The sequence below is a fragment of the Anomaloglossus baeobatrachus genome, chromosome 5 (genome assembly GCF_048569485.1).
Source record: "Anomaloglossus baeobatrachus isolate aAnoBae1 chromosome 5, aAnoBae1.hap1, whole genome shotgun sequence".
Classification (NCBI taxonomy): Eukaryota; Metazoa; Chordata; class Amphibia; order Anura; family Aromobatidae; genus Anomaloglossus; species Anomaloglossus baeobatrachus.
In genome coordinates, this window is record NC_134357.1 from 447,100,503 (window position 1) to 447,125,038 (window position 24,536).

A 24,536-nucleotide genomic window follows, 5' to 3' on the forward strand; every position below is an offset into this window, starting at 1 on the left:
GGGAGCCAATAGTTGCCATGTAAGTGACGGGTCATGCGATGACTCCTGTCGCTATCATGATGTAGTTCCTGTTAGACAGGGGTAGCGGCTGTAACAGGAGAGCAGCATTTCTGCTGTGCAGCTCTGATCAACAGAAATAAATGAGCAATCAGACTGCTGATCCTTATAGTCCCCTAGGGGGACTTCTAAAATAAAAAAAGCTTTAAAAAAAAAAAAAGTTCAATTCATCCCCATTCGCCCTATTGAAAATTAAATGGTTAAAAAAATATATATACACATTTGGTATCACCGCGTTCAGAATTGACTGACCTATGAAAATATAAAATCAATTAATTTGATCGGTAAATGGCATAGCGGGAAAAAAATTCCAAACCCCAAAATTACAATTTTGTTTGCTGTCGTATGTTTGCACAAAATGTAATAAAAATCGATCAAAACGTAGCATCTGCGCAAAAATGGTACCATTAAAAATAGCTCGAAACGCAAAAAAATAAGCCGTCACTGAACCGTAGATCCCATATCCAGCTGGTAGTTGGGTAACGTCTCTGATGTTGACATCGTTGGATGTTACTGACTGGTGGAGATTGAGGATTCTCCCTTCATAGAAGTCAGATCTGGTCAAGAAAATGGACAAAATAGTTCTTTCTTTGTCGCTCCATTGGGAGACCCAGACAATTGGGTGTATAGCTTCTGCCTCTGGAGGCCACACAAAGTATTACACTTTTAAAAAAGTGTAACCCCTCCCCTCTGCCTATACACCCTCCCGTGGACCACGGGCTCCTCAGTTTTATGCTTTGTGTGGAAGGAGGCACACATCCACTCATAGAAAAAAAAAGAAAAAAAAAAAAAGATTTCTCATACATAGTATGACGGATGGAAGAAAAGAGGTCCCCTATGGGGTCCCCGGCATGCTCCCTTCTCACCCCACTATGTCGGCGGTGTTGTTAAGGTTGAGGTACCCATTGCGGGTACAAAGGCTGGAGCCACATGCCGTCTCCTTCACCATCCCTTATGCGGCTCTGGGAGAAGTGGGAGCCTCACCGGTCATTCACCTGCTGAGACCGTGCTCCATCCGCAGCCCCTGGTGGTACCTGCTGGACCGGAGCGTTTTCATCCCCAGGGACCGGGCCCTGCACCTTCAAGGTACTCTGTGTCCCCATGGGGGGACGGTACGGGGAGAGAGGTCACCTTTCTCCCCAGTAGCGCCGTCTGTTGTTTTTTCATCGGACTTCCGCGCCGACCGTGCCTGCTTGTCGGGCACGGCCTTAAATTTAGTCCCCTGCTTCATCGCGGCCTAGTCGCGAAAAATCCCGCCCCCGGGCCTGCTTGTCAGGGGTAAGGGCGGGATTACCGACAGAGGGCTGGAGCATCTTTGCATGTCTCCCCTCCCCTCTCATTGACCTCTATGGGGCCTCCAGATTCCCGCCTTTTGCCGGCGACGCCCATGGCTCCACTCCCCCCCTGAGAGCTCCGGCGGCCATGTTTGGCATTCTGCCGGTGTATGCTGCAGCTGCACAGCTCTACAGCTCCGGGGGACCCACGACAGGGAATCTGGAGGACACCAGCGGTTGGTAAGCCACACCGGTCACCCGGTGCTGGTTCCCCTAGGGTGCCGTGATATATATATATATATATATATTATATATATATTCGGAACGGCTGTATAACCCTTTCCCATATACCCTCAGTGGTCGCTCTCCTAAGGGACACTTATTGCTTACAGCATGTCGTCCACAAGGAGCAAAGCCCCTAAGGCACAGGGTTTTTTCGCAGCCTGTACCTCTTGTGGGGCTATGTTGCCTGCGGGATCCACCTACCCTCACTGTGATCAATGCTCGACTCCTGCCACGCTTGCTCAGCCGGAGCCTAGGGCACTTGTGGGCCCCTCGGCTCATGTAGATCCCCCTGCTCCTCCTGAGCAGGCTGCAGGGACAGAGTCACCGTCATTGGCCTCTTTCGCTGAGAAACTCTCTCAGTCACTTTCTCAATCCATTGCACAGTCTATGGACAAATGGTCATCTAAGCTCCTTGAGGCATTGCAGTCCAGACCGGGCTCTTCACAGGCCCCGGCCCCTGTTAGTTTGTCTCCTCCAGGGCCTTCTCGGTCCGCGCCGCAGCGCGATCCCAGGATAGCCCCTAGGTCCCAGGCGGAGGACTCCTGCCCGGATCGCAGTCCCAGACCGGCTAAGCGGCCTCGCTGGGACTCTTTCCCTGCCTCCTCACGCTGCTCTGGATCTCAGCTTGAGGACTCTCAGGATGACGAGGCGGACGTGGGAGCTCAGGGCTCTGACCCTGACTTCGCCCTCAACCTTGATACCCCTGAGGGGGACGCCTTAGTAAATGATCTTATTTCGTCCATCAACCAGGTGTTGGATCTCTCTGCCCCGCCTCCACCTGTAGAGGAGTCGGCTTCTCAGCAGGAGAAACACCAATTTCGATTCCCCAAACGTACGCGCAATACGTTCTTTGATCACTCTAACTTCAGGGACGCTGTCCAGAAGCCCAGAGCGGTCCCGGACAAGCGTTTTGCTAAAAGGCACTCTGACACGCGTTATCCCTTTCCACCTGAAGTCGTTAAGGGCTGGGCACACTCACCCAAGGTGGATCCGCCAGTCTCTAGATTGGCTGCTAGGTCCGTTGTGTCTGTTGCCGATGGCTCATCCCTGAAGGATGCCACTGACAGACAGATAGAGCTCTTGGTGAAGTCTATTTATGAGGCCACGGGCGCATCTTTCGCCCCGGCCTTTGCGGCCGTGTGGGCTCTCCAAGCAATCTCGGCATGTCTGTCTGAGATTAATGCTGTCACGCGGAATTCTGCTCCGCATGTTTCTTCCTTGACCTCTCAGGCATCAGCATTTTCGTCCTACGCCATGAACGTTGTCCTGGACTCCGCTAGCCGTACGGCCGTGGCATCCGCTAACTCCGTGGCTGTCCGCAGGGCCATGTGGCTGCGCGAATGGAAAGCAGACTCTGCTTCCAAAAGGTTCTTAACTGGTGTGCCTTTTTCTGGCGAACGTTTATTTGGCGAACGGCTGGATGAGATTATTAAGGAATCATCGGGAAAGGACTCCTCCTTACCACAGTCCAAACCTAAGAGACCTCAGCAGAGAAAAATCCAATCGAGGTTTCGGTCCTTTCATCCCTCCGCCAAGCCCCAAACCTCTTCGTCCAACCGGCCGGAGAAAGGCCAGAGGAACTCCTATGCGTGGCGGTCCAAGTCACGCCCCCAAAAGGCCGCAGGAGGCACTGCCTCCAAGACGGCCTCCTCATGACTCTCGGCCTCACCTACCCACATCCTCGGTCGGTGGCAGGCTCTCCCGCTTTGGCGACGCCTGGTGGCCACACGTTCAACACCGTTGGGTGAGAGACATTCTGTCTCATGGTTACAGGATAGAGTTCAGCTCTCGTCCTGCAGCTCGTTTCTTCAGAACCTCCCCACCCCCTGCACAGGCCGACGCACTTTTTCAGGCAGTGGACGCTCTGAAGATGGAAGGAGTTGTGATTCCCGTTCCCCTTCAGGAACGTGGTCGCGGATTTTACTCCAACTTGTTCGTGGTGCCAAAAAAGGATGGGTCATTCCGTCCCGTTCTGGACCTCAAGCTGCTCAACAGACATGTGAGAACCAGACGGTTTCGGATGGAATCTCTCCGCTCAGTCATCGCTTCGATGTCACAAGGAGACTTCCTAGCATCGATCGACATCAAGGATGCTTATCTCCATGTGCCGATCGCACCCGAACATCAACGTTTCCTGCGGTTCACCATCGGGGACGAACACCTCCAGTTCGTCTCATTGCCCTTCGGCCTGGCGACAGCCCCACGGGTTTTCACCAAAGTCATGGCATCCGTCGTGGCGGTCCTGCACTCTCAGGGCCACTCGGTGATCCCCTACTTGGACGATCTCCTAGTCAGGGCCCCTTCTCGGGTGGCGTGTCAACGAAGTCTTACCGTCACTCTGGCGACTCTCCAGCAGTTCGGGTGGATCGTCAATTTCCCGAAATCCAAGTTGACGCCGACCCAATCACTGACTTACCTCGGGATGGAGTTTCATACCCAGCAAGCGTTAGTCAAGCTACCGCGCAACAAACAGCTTTCTCTGCAGGCGGGGGTGCAATCACTTCTTCGGAGTCAGTCACACCCCTTAAGGCGCCTTATGCACTTCCTGGGGAAGATGGTGGCAGCTATGGAGGCAGTGCCGTTCGCGCAATTCCATCTACGGCCACTCCAATGGGAAATTCTTCGCAAATGGGACAAGAGTTCGGCTTCCCTCGACAAGAACATCTCTCTCTCCCTTGCAACCAAAACATCACTTCAGTGGTGGCTCCTACCCACATCTCTGTCTCGGGGAAAATCCTTCCTACCCCCAACCTGGGCCGTGGTCACCACGGACGCGAGCCTGTCAGGTTGGGGAGCGGTTTTTCTCCACCACAGGGCTCAAGGAACCTGGACTCCAATAGAATCGTCCCTTCAGATCAATATCCTGGAGATAAGGGCAGTATATCTAGCCCTATTGGCTTTCCATCGGTGGCTGGAGGGCAGGCAGATCCGAATCCAGTCGGACAACGCCACTGCCGTCGCCTACATCAACCACCAAGGCGGCACTCACAGTCGTCAAGCCTTCCAGGAAGTCCGGCGGATTCTGCAGTGGGTGGAAGTCACAGGCTCTACCATCTCCGCAGTTCACATCCCGGGCGTAGAAAACTGGGAAGCAGATTTTCTCAGTCGTCAGGGCATGAACGCGGGGGAATGGTCTCTTCACCCAGACGTGTTTCGAGAGATCTGTCGCCGCTGGGGAACGCCGGACGTCGATCTCATGGCGTCACGACACAACAACAAGGTCCCGGCCTTCATGGCGCGGTCTCAGGATCACAAAGCTCTGGCAGCGGACGCTTTGGTCCAGGATTGGTCTCAGTTTCGACTGCCATATGTGTTTCCCTCTCTGGCAATGCTGCCCAGGGTACTACGCAAGATCCGGTCCGACTGCCGTCGCGCCATTCTCGTCGCTCCAGACTGGCTGAAGCGGTCGTGGTACCCGGATCTGTGGCATCTCACGGTGGGTCAACCGTGGGCACTTCCAGACCACCCAGACTTGCTGTCACAAGGGCCGTTTTTCCATCTGAATTCTGTGGCCCTCAACCTGACTGTGTGGCCATTGAGTCCTGGCTCCTAGCCTCTTCAGGGTTGTCTCAGGATGTCATTGCCACCATGAGACAAGCCAGGAAGCCAACGTCCGCCAAGATCTATTACAGGTCTTGGCAAATCTTCTTATCCTGGTGCTCTGATAATGGTTTTCTTCCATGGCCGTTTGCCTTACCAACATTCCTTTCATTCCTACAATCGGGAATGGACAAGGGGTTGTCCCTCGGCTCTCTCAAGGGCCAAGTATCGGCACTCTCCGTGTTTTTTCAAAAGCGTCTAGCTAGGCTTCCGCAGGTCCGCACGTTCCTGCAGGGGGTTTGCCACATGGTCCCACCTTACAAACGTCCGTTGGAACCTTGGGATCTTAACAGGGTCCTGACGGCTCTTCAAAAGCCGCCTTTTGAGCCGCTGCGGGATGTCTCTCTCTTCCGTCTTTCTCAAAAGGTGGCCTTCCTGGTGGCAGTCACATCACTTCGGAGAGTGTCTGAGCTTGCAGCGCTGTCATGCAAAGCTCCCTTCCTGGTTTTCCACCAGGATAAGGTGGTTCTGCGTCCTGTCCCGGAATTTCTCCCTAAGGTGGTATCCCCTTTTCATCTAAATCAGGATATCTCCTTGCCTTCCTTTTGCCCTAATCCAATTCGCCAGTGTGAAAAGGATTTGCACTCTTTGGATCTTGTGAGAGCACTCCGGTTCTACGTGTCTCGCACGGCGCCCCTGCGCCGTTCAGACGCGCTCTTTGTCCTTGTCGCTGGCCAGCGTAAGGGCTCTCAGGCCTCCAAGTCTACCTTGGCTCGGTGGATCAAGGAACCGATTCTCGAGGCCTACCGTACTTCTGGGCTTCCGCTCCCTTCAGGGTTGAAAGCCCATTCTACCAGAGCCGTAGGTGCATCCTGGGCATTGCGGCACCGGGCGACGGCTCAGCAGGTGTGTCAGGCAGCTACGTGGTCTAGTCTGCACACTTTCACGAAGCACTATCAAGTGCATACCTATGCTTCGGCAGACGCCAGTCTAGGTAGGCGAGTCCTCCAGGCGGCGGTTGCCCACCTGTAAGAGGGGGCAGGTTTCGGCTCTTTTTAATGAGGTACTGTTTTACCCACCCAGGGACTGCTCTTGGACGTCCCAATTGTCTGGGTCTCCCAATGGAGCGACAAAGAAAAAGGGAATTTTGTTTACTTACCGTAAATTCCCTTTCTTCTAGCTCCTATTGGGAGACCCAGCACCCACCCCTGTGCCCTTCGGGCTGGTTGTTCTTGTGTGTACACATGTTGTTGATGTTGATTTGTTCTTTTGGTTCATGGTCTTCAGTTCTCCGAACATCCTTCGGATTGAATTTACCCTAGACCAATTTATAAGTTTTCTCCTTCCTGCTTTTGCACCAAAACTGAGGAGCCCGTGGTCCACGGGAGGGTGTATAGGCAGAGGGGAGGGGTTACACTTTTTTAAAAGTGTAATACTTTGTGTGGTCTCCAGAGGCAGAAGCTATACACCCAATTGTCTGGGTCTCCCAATAGGAGCTAGAAGAAAAGGAATTTACGGTAAGTAAACAAAATTCCCTTTGTCTAGATGGTGAGTTACGCTTTAACCACAGGAACATTCTTGTTCTCCTTTTACAGAGAACTGGGGAGGGCTTGTGCGGCAGCCATATGCCTTACAGCTACACACAGATGTGAGCGTAATGTATGTACAAGGTTTTCTTTTTACCCCTTTATATTTCAGCCCTCCCTAATCAGCGAGTGGAAAGAAATGTTTAAGACATCGTCGCATGTGAGATGTCCAACCTCGGGCTGCTGGGTGGAGTTTCCCAGCATATACGGACTCAAACAACATTATCAACGATGCCAGGGGGTGAGAATAAAGAGGGTCAGTGGTGGGCACGAAGTCTCCAACTGCATGAGAAAGTACACAAAAAGTGAGATGCTAATTTAAGGGGAAATTGACACTATATACATATAAATCAATTCTCCCTAACTATGCCAGCCTGGGGCTGCAATAAGCAGAGTGGAAAATGATGATATTGTAACTCCCTGCACTCACCACTAGGGGGAGCATACTACCTATAAAATAAAACTATCTCCTGCACTCCCCCTAGTGGTGGCTGCAAGCAGTGAGAATTATATCATGCAACTATGTCTACGGGGGTAATTGGAGCTCTGGATCAGAAGAACAGAGCTCTGACCCTTTTGTTTGCACCTCACATCTTGTCCTTTCTCATCTAGGCCCCACTCTTGTCCCGGATGGTGCTTTCCTGTCCACATTGTGAAGCCGTCTTTTCCGCCCGGCCGCAGCTGCAGAAACACCTAATGTGGAACCATTCAGAGAAGGAAGAGAGTGAAGAAAGCAAGCCAAGCCCTCACGTGGTTTCTAATGAGGCAAAAGAGAAGTGCAAGGGGTATCCCAAAAACCTAAATATGGCAAAGCAAGACCTCTCCGCTATTCCTGTACGCTGCAGCCGCCTGATAATAGGTTTGTCTTTTTTATGGTGCCCATCAGAATGATGAAAAAAGGATCCTCGCAGAACAAAGTTTCAAAGTCAGCTTCAAGGCAAACCCCACGGGAGAACGGAGACATCCCCCATGCCAAGGAGAACGACAAATGTCTATCTGATGAGGACCCAGAGAGAATGAGGCACAGTAAGGGGAAGGCTGATGGTTTATCACTCATTGCATAGCCCCAGTTGCTCTGATTTTCTCCCTCCAAAATGATTTTCATTTATTTTACTTGTTTCTGCTCTTTCATGAGTCAGGAAGGAAACAGAGAACTCCAAAGAAGTTCACAGGAGAGCAGCCGTCTATCACCACCACCTTTGGCTTGAAAGGTAATTACAGAGGGAAGTGTAAACCTCTCACGGTATAAAGAAGATGATTACTTTGTGGTTTGGATCCAGCAGGACAGTCATGGATTTCAGGCCCTTTTCCAGTTTTTCCCCATAAATAAGACCTATCCCAAAAGTAAGCCCCCTAGCATGATGTTTCAGGATTTCTGAGGATGCTGGACAAATAAGCCCTACTCCAAAAATAGGACCTAGTTTGGGCCAGCGTTAGTGGGGAGAAAAATGTGGGCAATTGCCCAGAATCTTTCATTCTCCTAGGGGCCCCAAGTATTGTAGTTTCCAAAGTTGAGACTCCTTGCTTGAGGACCTATGATGACATGATGGTGATGTCATCACAGGCTCCTGTAAGGCGGGAGAGTAGAACAGAAGACAGACTGGTAAGTATTGCAGTGTGTGTGTGTGTGTGTGTGTGTGTGTGTGTGTGTGTGTGGTGTGTGTGTGTGTGTGTGTGTGTGTGTGTGTGTGTGTGTATATATATATATGTTATGTCTGTTTGTATGTGCTCTGTGTATATGTGTATCATGACATGATTATATTTGAGACATGTTGATTTTCTTTATCGTTCCTATGGGAGACCCAGACCATGGGTGTTTAGCTTCTACCTCTGGAGGACACACAAAGTACTACACTTAAAAGTGTAGCTCCTCCCCCTGAGCTTATACACCCCCTGGTGAGCAGACCCAGCCAGTTTATCGCTTTGTGTTCAGGAGGCATACATCCACACATGCATTCTCATATAATTTTTTTCCTTTTGGAACGAGATGAAGAGTACGGGTCCACGTCTGGACCCCCGACATGTCCCTTCTCACCCCACTGTGTCGGCGGTGTTGTAAGGTTGATTCCTAGGCTGGAGCCTTACATGCCGTGCTCCTTCACCATCCCTCCTGGGCTCTGGCTTGAAGTGGGAGCCAGCACGGTCTCCATGCTTGGCAGGAGACCGGTCTCCATCCGCAGCCCTTCAGGACCCTGCTGGACCGGAGCACTCATCCCCAGGGACTTGGCCCTGCGTCTCAGAAGCTAAGTACCTGAGACGTTTATATTTAGGGGTCCCTGTACTTTATTGTTGGGGGAGAGTGTGCTTATTGTGTTTTCTGACATTTCCGGCGGGTTCTCTAGCTGTCGCCTGAGAACCGCACCGATGGTGCCTGCGCGTCGGCCGCGCCGCTCAAATTTAGGCCCCGGCTTCGCCGGAGGCCTAGTTTCTGTTTCACTGCCCTCGCATGTCACTCATGCAGAGAGACAGGCTCGGCTCCTCCCGGCGGCCGTTCTGTACAGGGGAGGGACACTCCCCACTGTAGTGTGTCCCCTCCCTTGTAGGTCTCTATGGCCCTCCAGATCCCGCTCCTCAAGCAAATCCCGCCCCCTCTCTTCGCTCCGGCGGCCATTTTTTCAGCGTTCTCTCTGCGATCAGTCATTGCAGCGCTGGTCTGCAGCATCTCTGCTGAGGTGCTGTGCTTGGGGGTCTGGGCTTCGGGATCTGGAGGCACACAACACCGCTCCAGCGGTCTGGTAAGCCACAACCGGTCTCCGGTTGTGGACCCTGTATATACTCTCTGGGGGTTATTCTCTGGCAGAGCCCCCACTCCAGCAGCATGTCTCACACGAGGAGCAAGGCCCCAAAGCTTTATTCTGTATGCGCTGCATGTAAGCTCCTGCTGCCTGAACCGAGCATCTATCCACATTGTGATGCCTGCTCTAACTTGGCGGTGCCACAGCCTGGAGTCTCACCCCCAGTGGTCTCTCAGGCTGCCCCTGCTCCTGTGGCTGAACCCCCGGCTTGGGTAGATTCCTTTTCTAGGTCTATTTCCCAGTTCTTTGCTGAGTCCATGGGACTTCTGTCCAGGACTCTGATTGATGAATATGCATCAGCCCCCTTCACAGGGTGCCTCGGCTGCTAGGGGTCTCTCAGGACTGGAGCTCACAGAGGATTCATCATCAGGGCCCAGACCCCGTCCTCCTGAGAAGAGAGGCAGGGTTCCCTCTCCCTCCTCCTCTCGTGGCTCTGATTCCAGAGCTGACTCGCAGGATGAGGAGGATGCCCTTACAGGGGGCTCGGAGGCTAACTCCATGTACCCCATTGATCTGTCCGAAAGTGACTCAGATCTTAGTGACTTGATTGCTTCTATTAATTCTGTACTGGATCTCAATCCGCCAGTATCAGAGGAGCAACCCTCTCTGGCAGAAAAGCACCAGTTTACCTTGCCTAAGAGAGCAAAGAGTGTGTTCTTTAACCACTCCAGTTTTCAGGCCGCTGTGACCAAACCCAGGGCCTGTCCTGACAAACGCTTCCCAAAGCGTGGTTCTGATGACCGTTTTCCCTTTCCACCTGAGGTGGTCAAGGAGTGGGCTCACTCCCCAAAGGTAGACCCTCCGGTGTCTAGGCTCGCAGCCCGGACCGTTGTTTCGGTGGCTGATGGCACTTCCTTTAAGGATTCCACTGACCGCCAGATTGACCTTCTGGCCAAATCCGTGTATGAAGCGGCGGGGGCCGCGTTTTCTTCGACTTTTGCAGCAGTGTGGGCTCTCAAAGCCATCTCTGCTTCTCTAGAGGGGATGCATTCCCTCACCAGGGAATCAATGCCCGAAATGGATGCCTTAACTTCCCAAGCTTCGGCCTTTTCATCCTATGCCATGTCTGCCATGCTGGAGGCTTCTCACCGCACTGTGGTGGCTTCGGCTAATTCCCTCGCTATCCGCAGAATCTTGTGGCTTCGAGAGTGGAAGGCAGATGCTTCTTCAAAGAAGTACCTTGCTGGGCTCCCTTTTGCTGGGTCCCGGCTGTTCGGAGAACAGCTGGATGAAGTTATTAAGGAAGCAACTGGCGGGAAGAGTACTTCCATGCCACAAACCAAAGCCAGGAAACCTGCCCAGGGTAGGAATCAGTCGAGGTTTCGCTCCTTTCGTTCCTCCAACTGGTCGTCCTCTAAGCCCTCGGCCTCGTCTGCTAACTCAGCCAAGGACCAGAAATCCAACTGGCGCCCAAAAGCGCGTCCACAGAAGACCGCAGGAGCTGCTGCCACTAAGGCAGCTTCCTCGTGACTATCTGCCCGCTCCACCAACGTCCTTAGTCGGTGGCAGGCTCTCCCACTTTGGCGACGCTTGGTGTCAACACGTCTCCGATGAGTGGGTGAGAGATATCATCTCCCACGGCTACAGGATAGAATTCTCTTCCAGTCCGCCAAACAGATTTTTTCTCTCAACTCCTCCCTGCTCCAAGGCCGCCGCCTTCTCACAGGCCGTGGCAGCCTTGCAGGCCAATGGAGTAATTGTACCGGTTCCCGCTCGGGAACGGTTCAGAGGTTTCTACTCAAATCTCTTCCTAGTTCCCAAAAAGGACGGTACCTTCCGGCCCATCCTGGATCTGAAGCTTCTCAACAAGCATGTTCAGGTGCGGCCCTTTCGCATGGAGTCTCTGCGATCAGTCATTGCCTCTATGTCCCAAGGGGATTTCCTGGCATCCATCGACATCAGAGATGCCTATCTGCATGTGCCAATTGCAGTGTCTCACCAGCGTTGGCTACGTTTTGCAGTAGGAGAAGATCATTTCCAATTCGTGGCTCTTCCCTTCGGGTTGGCCACCGCCCCTCGGGTATTCACCAAGGTCATGGCTGCAGTGATTGCAGTTCTGCACCTCCAGGGGTTGGCAGTGATTCCTTACCTGGACGACCTTCTAGTCAAGGCTTCATCCAGCGCAGATTGTCAGCGGAGTGTCTCGCTCACTCTCTCCACTCTAGCTCAATTCGGGTGGCTGGTCAATCTGCCCAAATCCACTCTGACTCTGACCCAGAGTCTCACGTACCTAGGGATGCAGTTCGAGACCTTGACGGCACTTGTGAAGTTGCCCTTAGTCAAACAGCAGTCCCTTCAGCTATTGGTGCGCTCTCTGCTGAGGCCCCGCCGGTATACCCTCAGGCGGTTGATGCAGGTGCTGGGTCAAATGGTGGCGTCCATGGAGGCTGTTCCCTTTGCCCAGTTCCATCTGCGCCCTCTGCAGCTGGATATTCTCCGCTGTTGGGACAAGCAGCCTTTCTCCCTACACAGGTTAGTGGCTCTGTCGCCACAAACCAGGAGCTCTCTTCAGTGGTGGCTTCGGCCTCTCTCCCTGTCCCAGAGACGCTCCTTCCTGACCCCGTCCTGGGTCATTCTCACCACGGATGCCAGTCTATCCGGCTGGGGAGCGGTATATCTCCACCACAGAGTGCAGGGCACTTGGACTCCGTCCGAGTCAGCCCTTCCAATCAATGTGCTGGAGACCAGAGCCGTGCTTCTAGCTCTCCTAGCTTTTCGCCACCTGTTGGCGGGCAGGCACATTCGAGTCCAGTCAGACAACGCGACAGCGGTTGCCTACATCAATCACCAAGGCGGGACACGCAGCCGCCTGGTAATGTTGGAGGTACAACGCATCCTTCAATGGGCGGAGGACTCCAAGTCCACCATATCCGCAGTCCACATCCCAGGCGTGGAAAACTGGGAGGCAGATTATCTCAGCCGTCAAACCGTGGACGGTGGCGAGTGGTCTCTGCACCCGGCAGTGTTTCAGTCAATCTGCCACAAATGGGGCACCCCGGACGTGGACCTAATGGCATCCCGTCACAACAACAAGGTTCCCGTTTACGTGGCTCGCTCCCACGACCCTCAGGCATTCGCCGCGGACGCACTGGTTCAAGACTGGTCCCAGTTTCGTCTGTCCTACGTGTTTCCCCCTCTAGCTCTCTTGCCCAGAGTTCTGCGCAAGATCAGAATGGAGGGCTGTCGAGTCATCCTCATTGCACCGGACTTGCCCAGGCGAGCTTGGTATCCAGACCTGCTCCATCTGTCCGTAGAGATGCCGTGGCATCTCCCGGACCTTCCAGACCTACTCTCACAAGGTTCGTTTTTCCGCCTGAATTCTGCGGCTCTCAAATTGACGGAGTGGCTCTTCAGTCCTGGATCTTGACGGCTTCTGGTATTCCTCCTGAAGTCATCTCCACTATGACTCGGGCCCGTAAGTCTTCCTCCGCTAAGATCTATCACAGGACTTGGAAAATTTTCCTGTCATGGTGTCACTCTACTGACCATCCTCCTTGGCCATTCTCCTTGCCGACCCTTCTGTCCTTTCTACAGTCCGGTCTGCAGCTAGGACTGTCCCTCAACTCTCTCAAGGGACAAGTCTCAGCTCTGTCAGTACTGTTCCAGCGGCGTCTCGCTCAGCTGGCTCAGGTCCGCACCTTCATGCAAGGCGCGTCTCACATCATTCCGCCTTACCGGCGGCCCTTGGATCCCTGGGACCTTAATTTGGTTCTCACGGTTTTGCAGAAACCCCCCTTTGAGCCTCTTAGGGAGGTCTCTTTGCATCGTCTTTCTCAGAAAGTGGTTTTTCTGGTGGCCATAACTTCCCTCAGGAGAGTCTATGATTTGGCCGTGCTCTCTTCGGAGTCACCTTTTTTAGTTTTTCATCAAGACAAGGTGGTTCTCCGTCCGACTCCGGACTTTCTTCCTAAGGTGGTCTCCCCTTTCCACCTTAACCAGGACATTACCCTACCTTCCTTTTGTCCGGCTCCTGTTCATCGCTTTGAAAAAGCGCTGCATACTCTGGATCTGGTGCGGGCGCTCCGGATCTATGTGTCTCGCACCGCTTCTATTAGGCGGTGCACCTCTCTTTTTGTGCTAACCACAGGTTGGCGCAAGGGTTTCTCTGCTTCTAAGCCGACCTTAGCCCATTGGATCAGATCGACCATTTCGGACGCTTACCAGAGTTCTCAGGTGCCTCCCCCGCCGGGGATCAAGGCACATTCGACCAGAGCTGTTGGTGCCTCTTGGGCTTTCAGGCACCAGGCTACGGCTCAACAAGTCTGTCAGGCTGCCACTTGGACTAGCCTGCATACCTTTTCGAAGCACTACCAAGTGCATGCTCATGCTTCGGCAGATGCGAGCTTGGGCAGACGCATCCTTCAGGCGGCTGTCGCCCATTTGGGAAGTTAGGTTTTGGCTACTTCTTACTTTGTTCGGTTTATTTCCCACCCAGGGACTGCTTTGGAACGTCCCATGGTCTGGGTCTCCCATAGGAACGATAAAGAAAATGAGAATTTTGTTTACTTACCGTAAATTCTTTTTCTTGTAGTTACGTAATGGGAGACCCAGCACCCTCCCTGTTGACTGTTGGCACTTTTCTTGTTCCGCGTATTATCACCGGCTGTTGTCGTAGACAGAGTTTCCGGTTGTTCCGGCTATTGCTCTGTTCTACTTGTGGGTGGATGTTCTCCTTCAGCTTTTGCACTAAACTGGCTGGGTCTGCTCACCAGGGGGTGTATAAGCTCAGGGGGAGGAGCTACACTTTTAAGTGTAGTACTTTGTGTGTCCTCCAGAGGTAGAAGCTAAACACCCATGGTCTGGGTCTCCCAATACGGAACTATAAGAAAAAGAATTTACGGTAAGTAAACAAAATTCTCTTTTTTTGGTTCAAGAATAAATGTAGATTGTTGTTCACTGTGTGCAGTAATGGGTCCTGTAGGATATGTAGCACGGCACGCTGTGCGGTCTATACAGTCCTATTTATTCAGTGACTGTATGGCAGTATTGTTTATTATAGCATGCCACATATTAATATCCCATTGTAAGAAATTGGTGAATAATGACCATTTGCGTATTCAGATGTGGTTTGTGTGAGCTCATGACCTGTCTGCTTCTCATCATTATCCCCAGAAGCAATATTCTTCCTCTTTAGTGATCATCTTCTGCCATTTTAGTATCTCTCTCTTATACAGTGCCTTGCGAAAGTATTCGTCCCCTTTGAATTTTAACAATCTTTTCCCACATTTCAGGCTTCAAACATAAAGATAAAAATGTTATTGTTATGGTGAAGAATCAACAACAAGTGGGACACAATTGTGAAGCTGAACACATTTTTTTGCTTATTTTAAACTCTTATAAAAAATAATAAACTGAAAATTGGCGCGTGCAATATTATTTGTCCCCTTTCAGTTAATATTTTGTAGCGCCACCTTTTGCTGCGATTACAGCTGCAGTCGCTTGGGGTATGTGTCTATCAGTTTTTCACATCGAGAGACTGAAATTCTTGCCCATTCTTCCTTTGCAAACAGCTGGAGCTGAGTGAGTTTGGATGGAGAGCGTTTGTGAACAGCAGTTTTCAGCTCTTTCCACAGATTCTCGATTGGATTCAGGTCTGGACTTTGACTTGGCCATTCTAACACCGATACGTTTATTTGTAAACCATTCCATTGTAGATTTTGCTTTATGTTTGGGATCATTGTCTTGTTGAAAGACAAATCTCCGTCCCAGTCTCAGGTCTTTTGCAGACAGACTGTCTTTTTCCAACAGGTTTTCTTCAAGAATGGTCCTGTATTTGGCTCCACTCATCTTCCCATCAATTTTAACCATCTTCCCTGTCCTTGCTGAAGAAAAGCAGACCCAAACCATGATCTGCTACCATCATGTTTGACAGTGGGGATGGTGTGTTCAGGGTGATGTCCTGTGTTGCTTTTACGCCAAACATATCGTTTGGCATTGTGCCCAAATAGTTTGATTTTGGTTTCATCTGATCAGAGCACCTTCTTCCACGTTTGGTGTGTCCCCCAGCTGTGGCAAACTTTAAACATCACTTTTTATGGATATCTTTGAGAAATGGCTTTCTTCTTGCCAATCTTCCATAAAGGCCAGATTTGTGCAGTGTATGACTGATTGTTATCCTATGGACAGACTCTCCCACCTCAGCTGTAGATCTCTGCAGTTCATCCAGAGTGATCATGGGCCTCTTGGCTGCATCTCTGATCAGTCTTCTCCTTGTTTGAGATGAAAGTTTGGACGGTCGGGTCTTGGTAGATTTGCAGTGGTATGATACTCCTTCCATTTCAATATGATCACTTGCACAGTACTTCTTGGGATGTTTGAAGTTTTGGAGATCTTTTTGTAACCAAATCCGGATTTAATCTTCTCCACAACAGTATCATGGACCTGCTTGTTGTGTTCCTTGGTCTTCATGATGCTCTCTGTGCTTTAAACAGAACACTGAAGCTATCACAGAGCAGGTGCATTTATACGGAGACTTCATTACACACAGGTGGCTTATATTTATCATTATCAGTCATTTAGGACAACATTGTATTATTCAGAGATCCTCAATGATCTTCTGGAGTGAGTTTGCTGCACTGAAAGGAAAGGGGATGAATAATATTGCACAAACCCAATTTTCAGTTTATTATTTTTTACAAAAGCTTAAAATAAGTAATAAATTTTGTTCAACTTCACAATTGTGTCCCACTCGTTGTTGATTCTTCACCATAACATTAAAATTTTTATCTTTATGTTTGAAGCCTGAAATGTGGGAGAAGGTTGAAAAATTCCAGGGGGCCAAATACTTTAAGAAGGCATTGTATGCAGGCAGTAGTGCTGTGATTGAAGGAATTCAAACATCTACTTTATCTTTACAGGTTTGGGAAAAACGGAGGACAAATCCAGAGGACGACAAGGACGGATAGTACAGGGTAGAGTAGAGGAACAAAAGAGGAAGATTGAAAGTGCGAATCTGAGACTGGAGCACATCATGAAGCCACATTCAGGTAAGAACCTACATTCCCCAGCTCAATATCTCCAACTCCATTATGATTAATTAGAAAACTGTCGTCGTAAAATGAAGTCACCTTAGAAATTCAATTCCGTTTTGTGTATACAGCTCCTACGCAGACTCATGTGTCGCTATGGTTACAGACTACAAACAATGCTTGTATGTAGTCTGATTCTGCAAGTTTCTGCATTCCTCCCTTTGGTCCTTTCATCTAAATTCTATAGATTGCCCCTCCAATGACTTCTCTCATTTGGTAATTAATAGTGGTTGTCCCTGGTTAGAAAAACATGGCTGCTTTTTTTTTTCTGGCAAATGGCGCCACTTTTGTCTATAAATTGTCTCTGGCATTGCAGTTTGGCGCCATCAAAGTGAATGGGGCTAAACCACAATAGCACACACAACCTGTGCCATGTCTTTATTTGTGTACAATTTTTTTTACCCTCAATCTCAATTCCTTACCTATGCTCGAAGACGTGAACCCTCCTCTAAGAAATCTTAGGGATCTCATTAATTCTCAGGGCACTGCATTGGCACATGCTGCTGATTCCGTTTCCACCAATTGGCACTTTAGAGAAACTGAATTTAAAGGGACCCGTCGGGTAAGAGGTCCGCTTGAGGACTACCTACCTGTAAATCTTGTAGTCAGAGGAAGGCAGGGGCATTCGTCATGACATCTCTGGGTTTTGTGAATACTCCGCCTTGGATGGGTACAGATCGCTTTCACATCTCTCACCTTGTACCAGGCAGTGTGGACGACAAGTGTCAACGTCTCAACAATAAGAAGGGTGAAGTGACCTGCCCCAACTGCTCATCTGTTACACGAAAAACCATGGCAGGGCTTAGAAAACACATGGATGTATGTGAGCAGGTGAGACTGTTAGAAACCAAACCCGATGGCTTTTTTCTATCTTTTTTTTTTAATAATATATATATATATATATATATATATATATATATATATATATTCATATTCAGAAAGTTTGATGGCAAGCAAAACGACCATAATTATTTCTCATACAGAGCTTGGCACTCACCTTTCCTAGACTCCTGAATGGAAAATCTGCCTTATGATGCATGATAAACCTCATGCCTTATAGCTAATTGGATTTGCCGTTGCAGACTAGGAAAGCTGAGTGATTCGGTATAATGGGAGGGAAGCTGAGTCATTGTATTACAGGGCAGTGGCCTCCAACCTGCAATGGCTTCCTCAGTGTACTGACGTGTTGAGACAGTTATGGGGGCAGTTACACATCAGCTGATGAAGCAGCCATAGTCTGACTATATCAGTCTCTTATATTTAGCTTCAAGAAGCATTGAGGTGTCGACAGTGCAGGAAGCAATTTAAGTCCAAAGCTGGCCTCAATTATCACACCATGGCCGAACATATCAATAAGGTGAGATAAACTCTGAACTCTTATTAAATACTGCACAATTACTGTGAATAACTTTAAAGTAACAATTGTATATTTGAACAATATTATACCCCAGAGCTGCACTCACTATTCTGCTGGTGGAGTCACTGTGTATATACATTGCATTACTTACCCTGTACTGATCCTGAGTTACATCCTTTATTATTCTCCAGAGCTGCACTCACTATTCTGCTGGTGGAGTCACTGTGTACATACATTACATTACTTATCCTGTACTGTTCCTGAGTTACATCCTATAGTATCCTCCAGAGCTGCATTCACTATTCTGCTCGTGGAGTCACTGTGTACATACATTACATTATTTATCCTGAGTTACATCCTGTATTTTACTCCAGAGCTGCACTCATGATTCTGCTGGTGGAGTCTCTGTATACATACATTACATTACTTATCCTGTACTGATCCTGAGTTACATCCTGTATTTCTCTGACGTCTCATTGGGGGACACAGGACCATGGGTGTTATGCTGCCTATCCATAGGAGGACACTAAGTAGATGCAAAAAGCATTAGCTCCTCCTCTGCAGTATACACCCCCTGGCCGGGCCAGGCAACCTTAGTTTTAGCTTAGTGTCTGTAGGAGGCACATCCTTTCAAGGTTTTGTTATTTTTTGAGGGCGACGGTTTCCCTTAGAGACCGATCTCCCAATACCATCAACAGGCGGGAACGCGGAGTGTCGCCTCCACGTACCCCCTCCTGCGACGCTGGATCCTGGGCTGCCTTTTACTGGACGACGGGTCCCACAGACACCGATTTTCCAGAGCCCAGGGCAGAGGCACAATTTCTCAGACTTTCTTTGCAGGCTCTGAGTTGATACATTGCACCTGTGTGGCCGGACACAGCAGGCTGACGCTGCTATTCCACTGCCTGGACTGAGGCAGTGTTAAGGTGAGATCCCCCCTGACTGGTTTCCCAGACAAAGGGAGAAAGACGGTGCAGGGAAGGCTCCCAGGACTACTGAATTTACAGTCTTTATTCCCACCATAGCTGGCTGGAGGAGGGGAAAGTCCCTTGCTGATTGCAGGGAATCCTGCAGAGATAATCTAACGGTGGCGGGGGGAGGGCTCCCAGGGCTCATAAACTCAGTGTTTACTCTCTCTAGCTGCGTGCTGGCTGGAGGAGGGCGAGTCCCTTGCTGATTGCAGGGACTCCTGCAGAGATAATCTACTAGTAGCTGTGTGCTGACTGCAGGGAGGGGGAGAAAAACTGTCACAAAAGTTCCCCTCCCGCCGTTTTTTACTGCCGACAGCAGGGGGGGCACACTGACTTCTTCTTGGCGCTCTTTTAGCACTAAGCCCCGCCCCGCCGCGGGCCGCGATAAGCCCCCCCCCCAGGAAAACGCGCGAAGATCTCCACAGAGAGTCCTTCCTGGGGACGCAGGGCCATCGGCTGATTCTAGTGAGGTACACCAAAGCAAATACAATCCTTGCTTCCCACTGCTTCACTTGTAGCTCTGCATATCATTGCTTCCCCTCCTGGCATACTCCTGTTAGGAACATGCAGAACTCTAAGGGTACTAAGAGTGCTAAGGCTCACATAGTCTATTATTCAGCCTGCACTTCCTGCCACGCTGAGCTACCACATAAACACACCTCTTCTCTCTGTGAGTCCTGTGCCCCTGTAGCCCCCCAAGACCTCCCCGCCACCACCGCCGCAACTGTCAGCCCAGAGCCTAGGGCTCCCAGCCCACCGGAATGGGCACAGTTTCTGTCCCAATCCATGGAAAAACTGTCACAGAACCTGGTGCTGGCTTTGCAATGTCGTCCTCCACACCCTTCTGGCCCCCTGGACGGAACGCAGCCTGAGGATACCCCTATGGAGGATTCCTCTGAGGTAATCTGGGCCCATGCTTCTCCGGTTGCAGGGATCAGGAAAAGAGCACACAGCCGGGTGTCTCCAGCACTCTCTCATGGCCCCCATGGCTCTCCCTCAGGAGCACACAGGGCAGGCTCTCCCACACGCTCCACGGCTTCTGAAGAGCTGGAAGAGGGAGAATGCTGTTTGTACCAGCAATCAACCAAACTCTGCATGTGGAGGATCCCCCATCCACTACCACTGATCATGTGGTCTCCTTTAAGAGGGCAAGGAAACCTCAAAAGTTTTTCGCTGATCACCCAGAGTTTCAGGATATCCTCACAAAGCAAAGGGAGAAGCCTGACAGGCGCTTCGGTAACCGTAAACTCATGGAGTCCTGGTACCCTTTTGCCTCACCTGCCCCTAAGGGCTGGGCCGATCCGCCCTCGGTCGACCCCTCGTTCTCTCGCCTTGCCACAAAAACGCTCCTGTCTTTACCCGATGGCCCCTTCGTCAAGGACCCGACAGGCTGACAGGTGGAGCACCTCGCCCGCTCTGCCTTTGAGGCTGCGGGTCCCTCCCTCTCGCCCTCCTTTGCCTCTGTGTGGGTCACAAAGGCGATCTCGGTCTGGGCAGAATCCCTTAACACTTCGCTTGAGGAATCCCAGTTCCCTCATACCGTCACAGAGGTAACAGCTCAAATTGCCGCTGCGGCGGAGTACCTCATGCAGGTCTCCATTGATGCTGCTACCTGCGTAGCTTTTGCCGCCTCAAATACCATAGCCATCCGTAGGGCTCTCTGGCTCCGACAATGGCGACCGGACTCTGCATCCAAGAAGTCTCTCACGGGCCTTCCCTTTTTCTTTTTCGCTCCTAATTGGGAGACCCAGACAGTGGGTGTATAGCTACTGCCCTCTGGAGGCCGCACAAAGAACTACACTTAAAAGTGTAAGGCCCCTCCCCTTCTGGCTATACACCCTCCCGTAGGAGTACAGATTCCTCAGTTTTAGCTTTGTGCGCAAGGAGGTCAGACACGCACGCATAGCTCCATTGTTTTTAGTCAGCAGCAGCTGCTGACTATGTCGGATGGAAGAAAAGAGGGCCCATACAGGGCTCCCAGCATGCTCCCTTCTCACCCCACTGTATGTCGGAGGTGTTTGTAAGGTTGAGGTACCCATTGCGGGTACGGCGGCAGGAGCCCACATGCTGATTCCTTCCCCATCCCTTTTTACAGGGCTCTGGGTGAAGTGGGATTTACTGGTCTCCAGGCACTGAGACCGTGCTCCATCTACAGCCCCTGGAGAAGATGCTGGATGGAGCGGAGTACATCAGGGACATGGCCCTGCTTCCTCAAGGTACTCTGTGTCCCCGTGCATTTGGCGCTCACACCGCAGCATGCTGGGTGTTGTAGTGCGCCGGGGGACATCAGCGCTACGGCGCTTGTGCCATGGCCTCATTCAGCTTCGCTGAAGCAGGCACACTTATAGGAATCGGTCGCGCCGGCCGCTGGGACTGCGGCGCGGCTGGCACTTGTGGTGCGCCGGGGACTTCAGCGCGGCCCGCGCTTTTACGGCGGCCGCGCTGATAACTCGAGTCCCCGGCTTTTGCGGCCTGCTTCCGTTCGTTCCCGCCCCCGGACCTGCCAGTCAGGAGAGGGGCGGGACGCTGGCCACGTCTAGGAATCGGTCACGCCGGCCGCTGGGACTGCGGCGCGGCTGGCACTTTTGGTGCGCCGGGGACTTCAGCGCGGCCCGCGCTTTTACGGCGGCCGCGCTGATAACTCGAGTCCCCGGCTTTTGCGGCCTGCTTCCGTTCGTTCCCGCCCCCAGACCTGCCAGTCAGGAGAGGGGCGGGACGCTGGCCACGTCTAGGAATCGGTCGCACCGGCCGCTGGGACTGCGGCGCGGCTGGCACTTGTGGTGCGCCGGGGACTTCAGCGCGGCCCGCGCTTTTACGGCGGCCGCGCTGATAACTCGAGTCCCCGGCTTTTGCGGCCTGCTTCCGTTCGTTCCCGCCCCCAGACCTGCCAGTCAGGAGAGGGGCGGGACGCTGGTCAGTGCATCAGCGCCGAGGGCTGGAGTCGTTTTTACATACTCCAGCCCTCACAATCGGCACAGAGGGGACACTGTTTCCCGCACTTTTGTTTGGGAACTCCCACGGGCCGCCCCTCTCCACAGACGCCGGCAGCCATTCCTGCTGACACGCTGAGCTGCAGAGGGGAGCCGGGGAGACCCAGACAAGGAATTCTGCAGCCTCTTACCCGCTGTTCAGCGGGCATTAAGCAGCCCTCAGGGCTCACCCCCTCTTGTGCCAGTAGTATTCTTAGTATTTTGTTTCTACAAATACTTTGTATTGCATAGCGCTGGTCGCCCTTTGGCTATAGACTCTCTCACATTGCAGAGAGCCAGCAGCATGTCGTCCGTAAAACGCAAGGGTGCCAAGGCACAGACATTATATGCTTCCTGCACCGCATGTGGGACTTTTCTACCGGCAGGCTCCACGGACCCCCATTGTGTGCAGTGCTCGGCCCCTGCGGCGCTTGCACAGTCGGGACCTCTGCTGGACGTGACCCAGGGTGTACCACCTGTGAATGCTGTCCAGGTGACAGGAACTGAGTTTGCAGCTTTTGCTGACAGAATGTCTCTCACTATGTCACAAATTCTTGACACATTGCGAGCTAGGCCTGTACTTCAGGCCACGGACACTGTGCAATCATTGCCCCCTGGTCCCCCTCAGCTCCAAGCTCCGGGACGGGCATATACACCTCAGGGTGAAGACTCTGACTCGGACGATGGCCCCGGGCAGCCTAAGCGGGCTCGCTATGACGGGCCTTCACATTCATCTCAATGGTCAGGATCCCAGCGAGATGAATCTATGGGTGATGAGGCGGACGTAACTGATCAGGATTCTGATCCTGGGACCGCTCTCAATCTAGATACACCAGATGGTGACGCCGTAGTTAATGATCTTATATTTAACATCAATAAGATGTTAAATATTTCCCCACCAGCTCCTCTTGTGGAGGAGTCAGCTTCGCAGCACGAGAGAATCCATTTCAGATACCCTAAGCGTACTTTAAGCACTTTTCTGGACCACGCTGACTTTAGAGACGCAATCCAGAAACCCCACGCTTATCCTGAAAGGCGTTTTCCTAAACGGCTTAAAGATACACGCTATCCTTTTCCCCCTGAGGTGGTCAAGGGTTGGACCCAGTGTCCAAAAGTGGATCCTCCAATTTCCAGGCTTGCAGCTAGATCCTTGGTTGCAGTTGAAGATGGAGCGGCACTTAAAGATGCCACTGACAGGCAGATGGAGCTCTGGCTGAAATCCATCTATGAAGCGATTGGAGCGTCATTAGCGCCTTCTTTTGCAGCCGTATGGGCACTCCAAGCTATCTCAGCCGGGCTTGCGCGAGTTGACTCCGTCACACGTGCATTTGCCCCGCAGGTAGCACCATTGACCTCGCAAATGGCGGCATTCGCGTCGTACGCGATTAATGCTGTTCTTGACGCTACAAGCCGCACGGCAGTGGCGTCAGCCAACTCCGTTGTTTTGCGTAGGGCCCTGTGGTTGAGACATTGGAAAGCAGATTCTCATTCCAAGAAGTGCTTAACCAATTTGCCTTTTTCTCGTGACCGATTGTTTGGAGAGCGTTTGGATGAAATCATCAAACACTCCAAGGGTAAGGACTCATCCTTACCGCAACACAGACAAAACAGACCCCAACAGAGGAAGGGTCAGTCTGGTTATCGGTCCTTTCGAGGACCGGGCAGGTCCCAATTCGCCTCGTCAAAAAAGACTCAAAAAGACCAGAGACGCTCAGATTCTTGGAGGTCTCAGTCACGCCCAAAAAGGACAGCCGGAGGAACCGTTGCCAGGACGGCGTCCTCCTGACTTGCGGTCTCCGATTCCCACACCCGCGGTCGGTGGGAGGCTTTCCCACTTTGGCGACATCTGGCTGTCACACGTCAAAGACCGTTGGGTGAGGGATATTCTGTCTCACGGGTACAGGATAGAGTTCAGTTCTCGTCCGCCAACTCGTTTCTTCAGAACTTCTCCACCACCAGACCGAGCCGATGCTCTGTTGCAGGCGGTGGCCGCTCTAAAGGCGGAAGGAGTGGTGACCTCCGTCCCTCTTCAGGAACAAGGTCACGGTTTTTACTCCAATCTGTTTGTGGTCCCAAAAAAGGACGGATCGTATCGGCCCGTCCTGGATCTAAAGTTGCTCAACAGACACGTAAAAGTCAGAAGGTTCCGGATGGAATCCCTACGCTCCGTCATAGCCTCAATGTCTCAAGGAGATTTTCTAGCATCAATAGATATCAAAGATGCGTATCTCCACGTGCCGATCGCACCAGAGCATCAGCGTTTCCTACGCTTCGTCATACACGACGAACACCTGCAGTTCGTAGCGTTACCTTTCGGTCTGGCAACAGCCCCCCGGGTCTTCACCAAAGTCATGGCAGCAGTAGTAGCTGTTCTGCACTCGCAGGGTCACTCGGTCATCCCGTATCTAGACGACCTGCTTATAAAGGCACCCTCTCAAGAGGCATGCCAACACAGTCTGAAGGTGGCACTAGACACTCTCCAGAGTTTCGGGTGGATTATCAACTTTCCAAAGTCTCATCTAACCCCGACCCAATCTCTGACTTATCTTGGCATGGAGTTTCATACTCTCTCAGCGATAGTGAAGCTTCCACTGGACAAGCAGTGCTCGCTACGGACTGGAGTGCAATCTCTCCTTCAGAGCCAGTCGCACTCACTGAGGCGCCTCATGCATTT

The 24,536-nt window shown here is 51.6% G+C and overlaps 1 protein-coding gene across 1 annotated transcript in view; it reads left to right on the forward strand.

The window, feature by feature from the left end:
• Positions 1-24,536, forward strand: part of ZNF512B (zinc finger protein 512B) — a 113,848-nt gene that overhangs the window by 17,836 nt on the left and 71,476 nt on the right. The window contains exons 4-10 of the mRNA XM_075350469.1: positions 6,855-6,983; positions 7,355-7,527; positions 7,629-7,768; positions 7,882-7,953; positions 16,395-16,523; positions 17,272-17,396; positions 17,830-17,922. Of these exons, the coding sequence (XP_075206584.1) occupies positions 6,855-6,983; positions 7,355-7,527; positions 7,629-7,768; positions 7,882-7,953; positions 16,395-16,523; positions 17,272-17,396; positions 17,830-17,922 (861 nt within the window). The remainder of the gene's footprint in view (positions 1-6,854; positions 6,984-7,354; positions 7,528-7,628; positions 7,769-7,881; positions 7,954-16,394; positions 16,524-17,271; positions 17,397-17,829; positions 17,923-24,536) is intronic.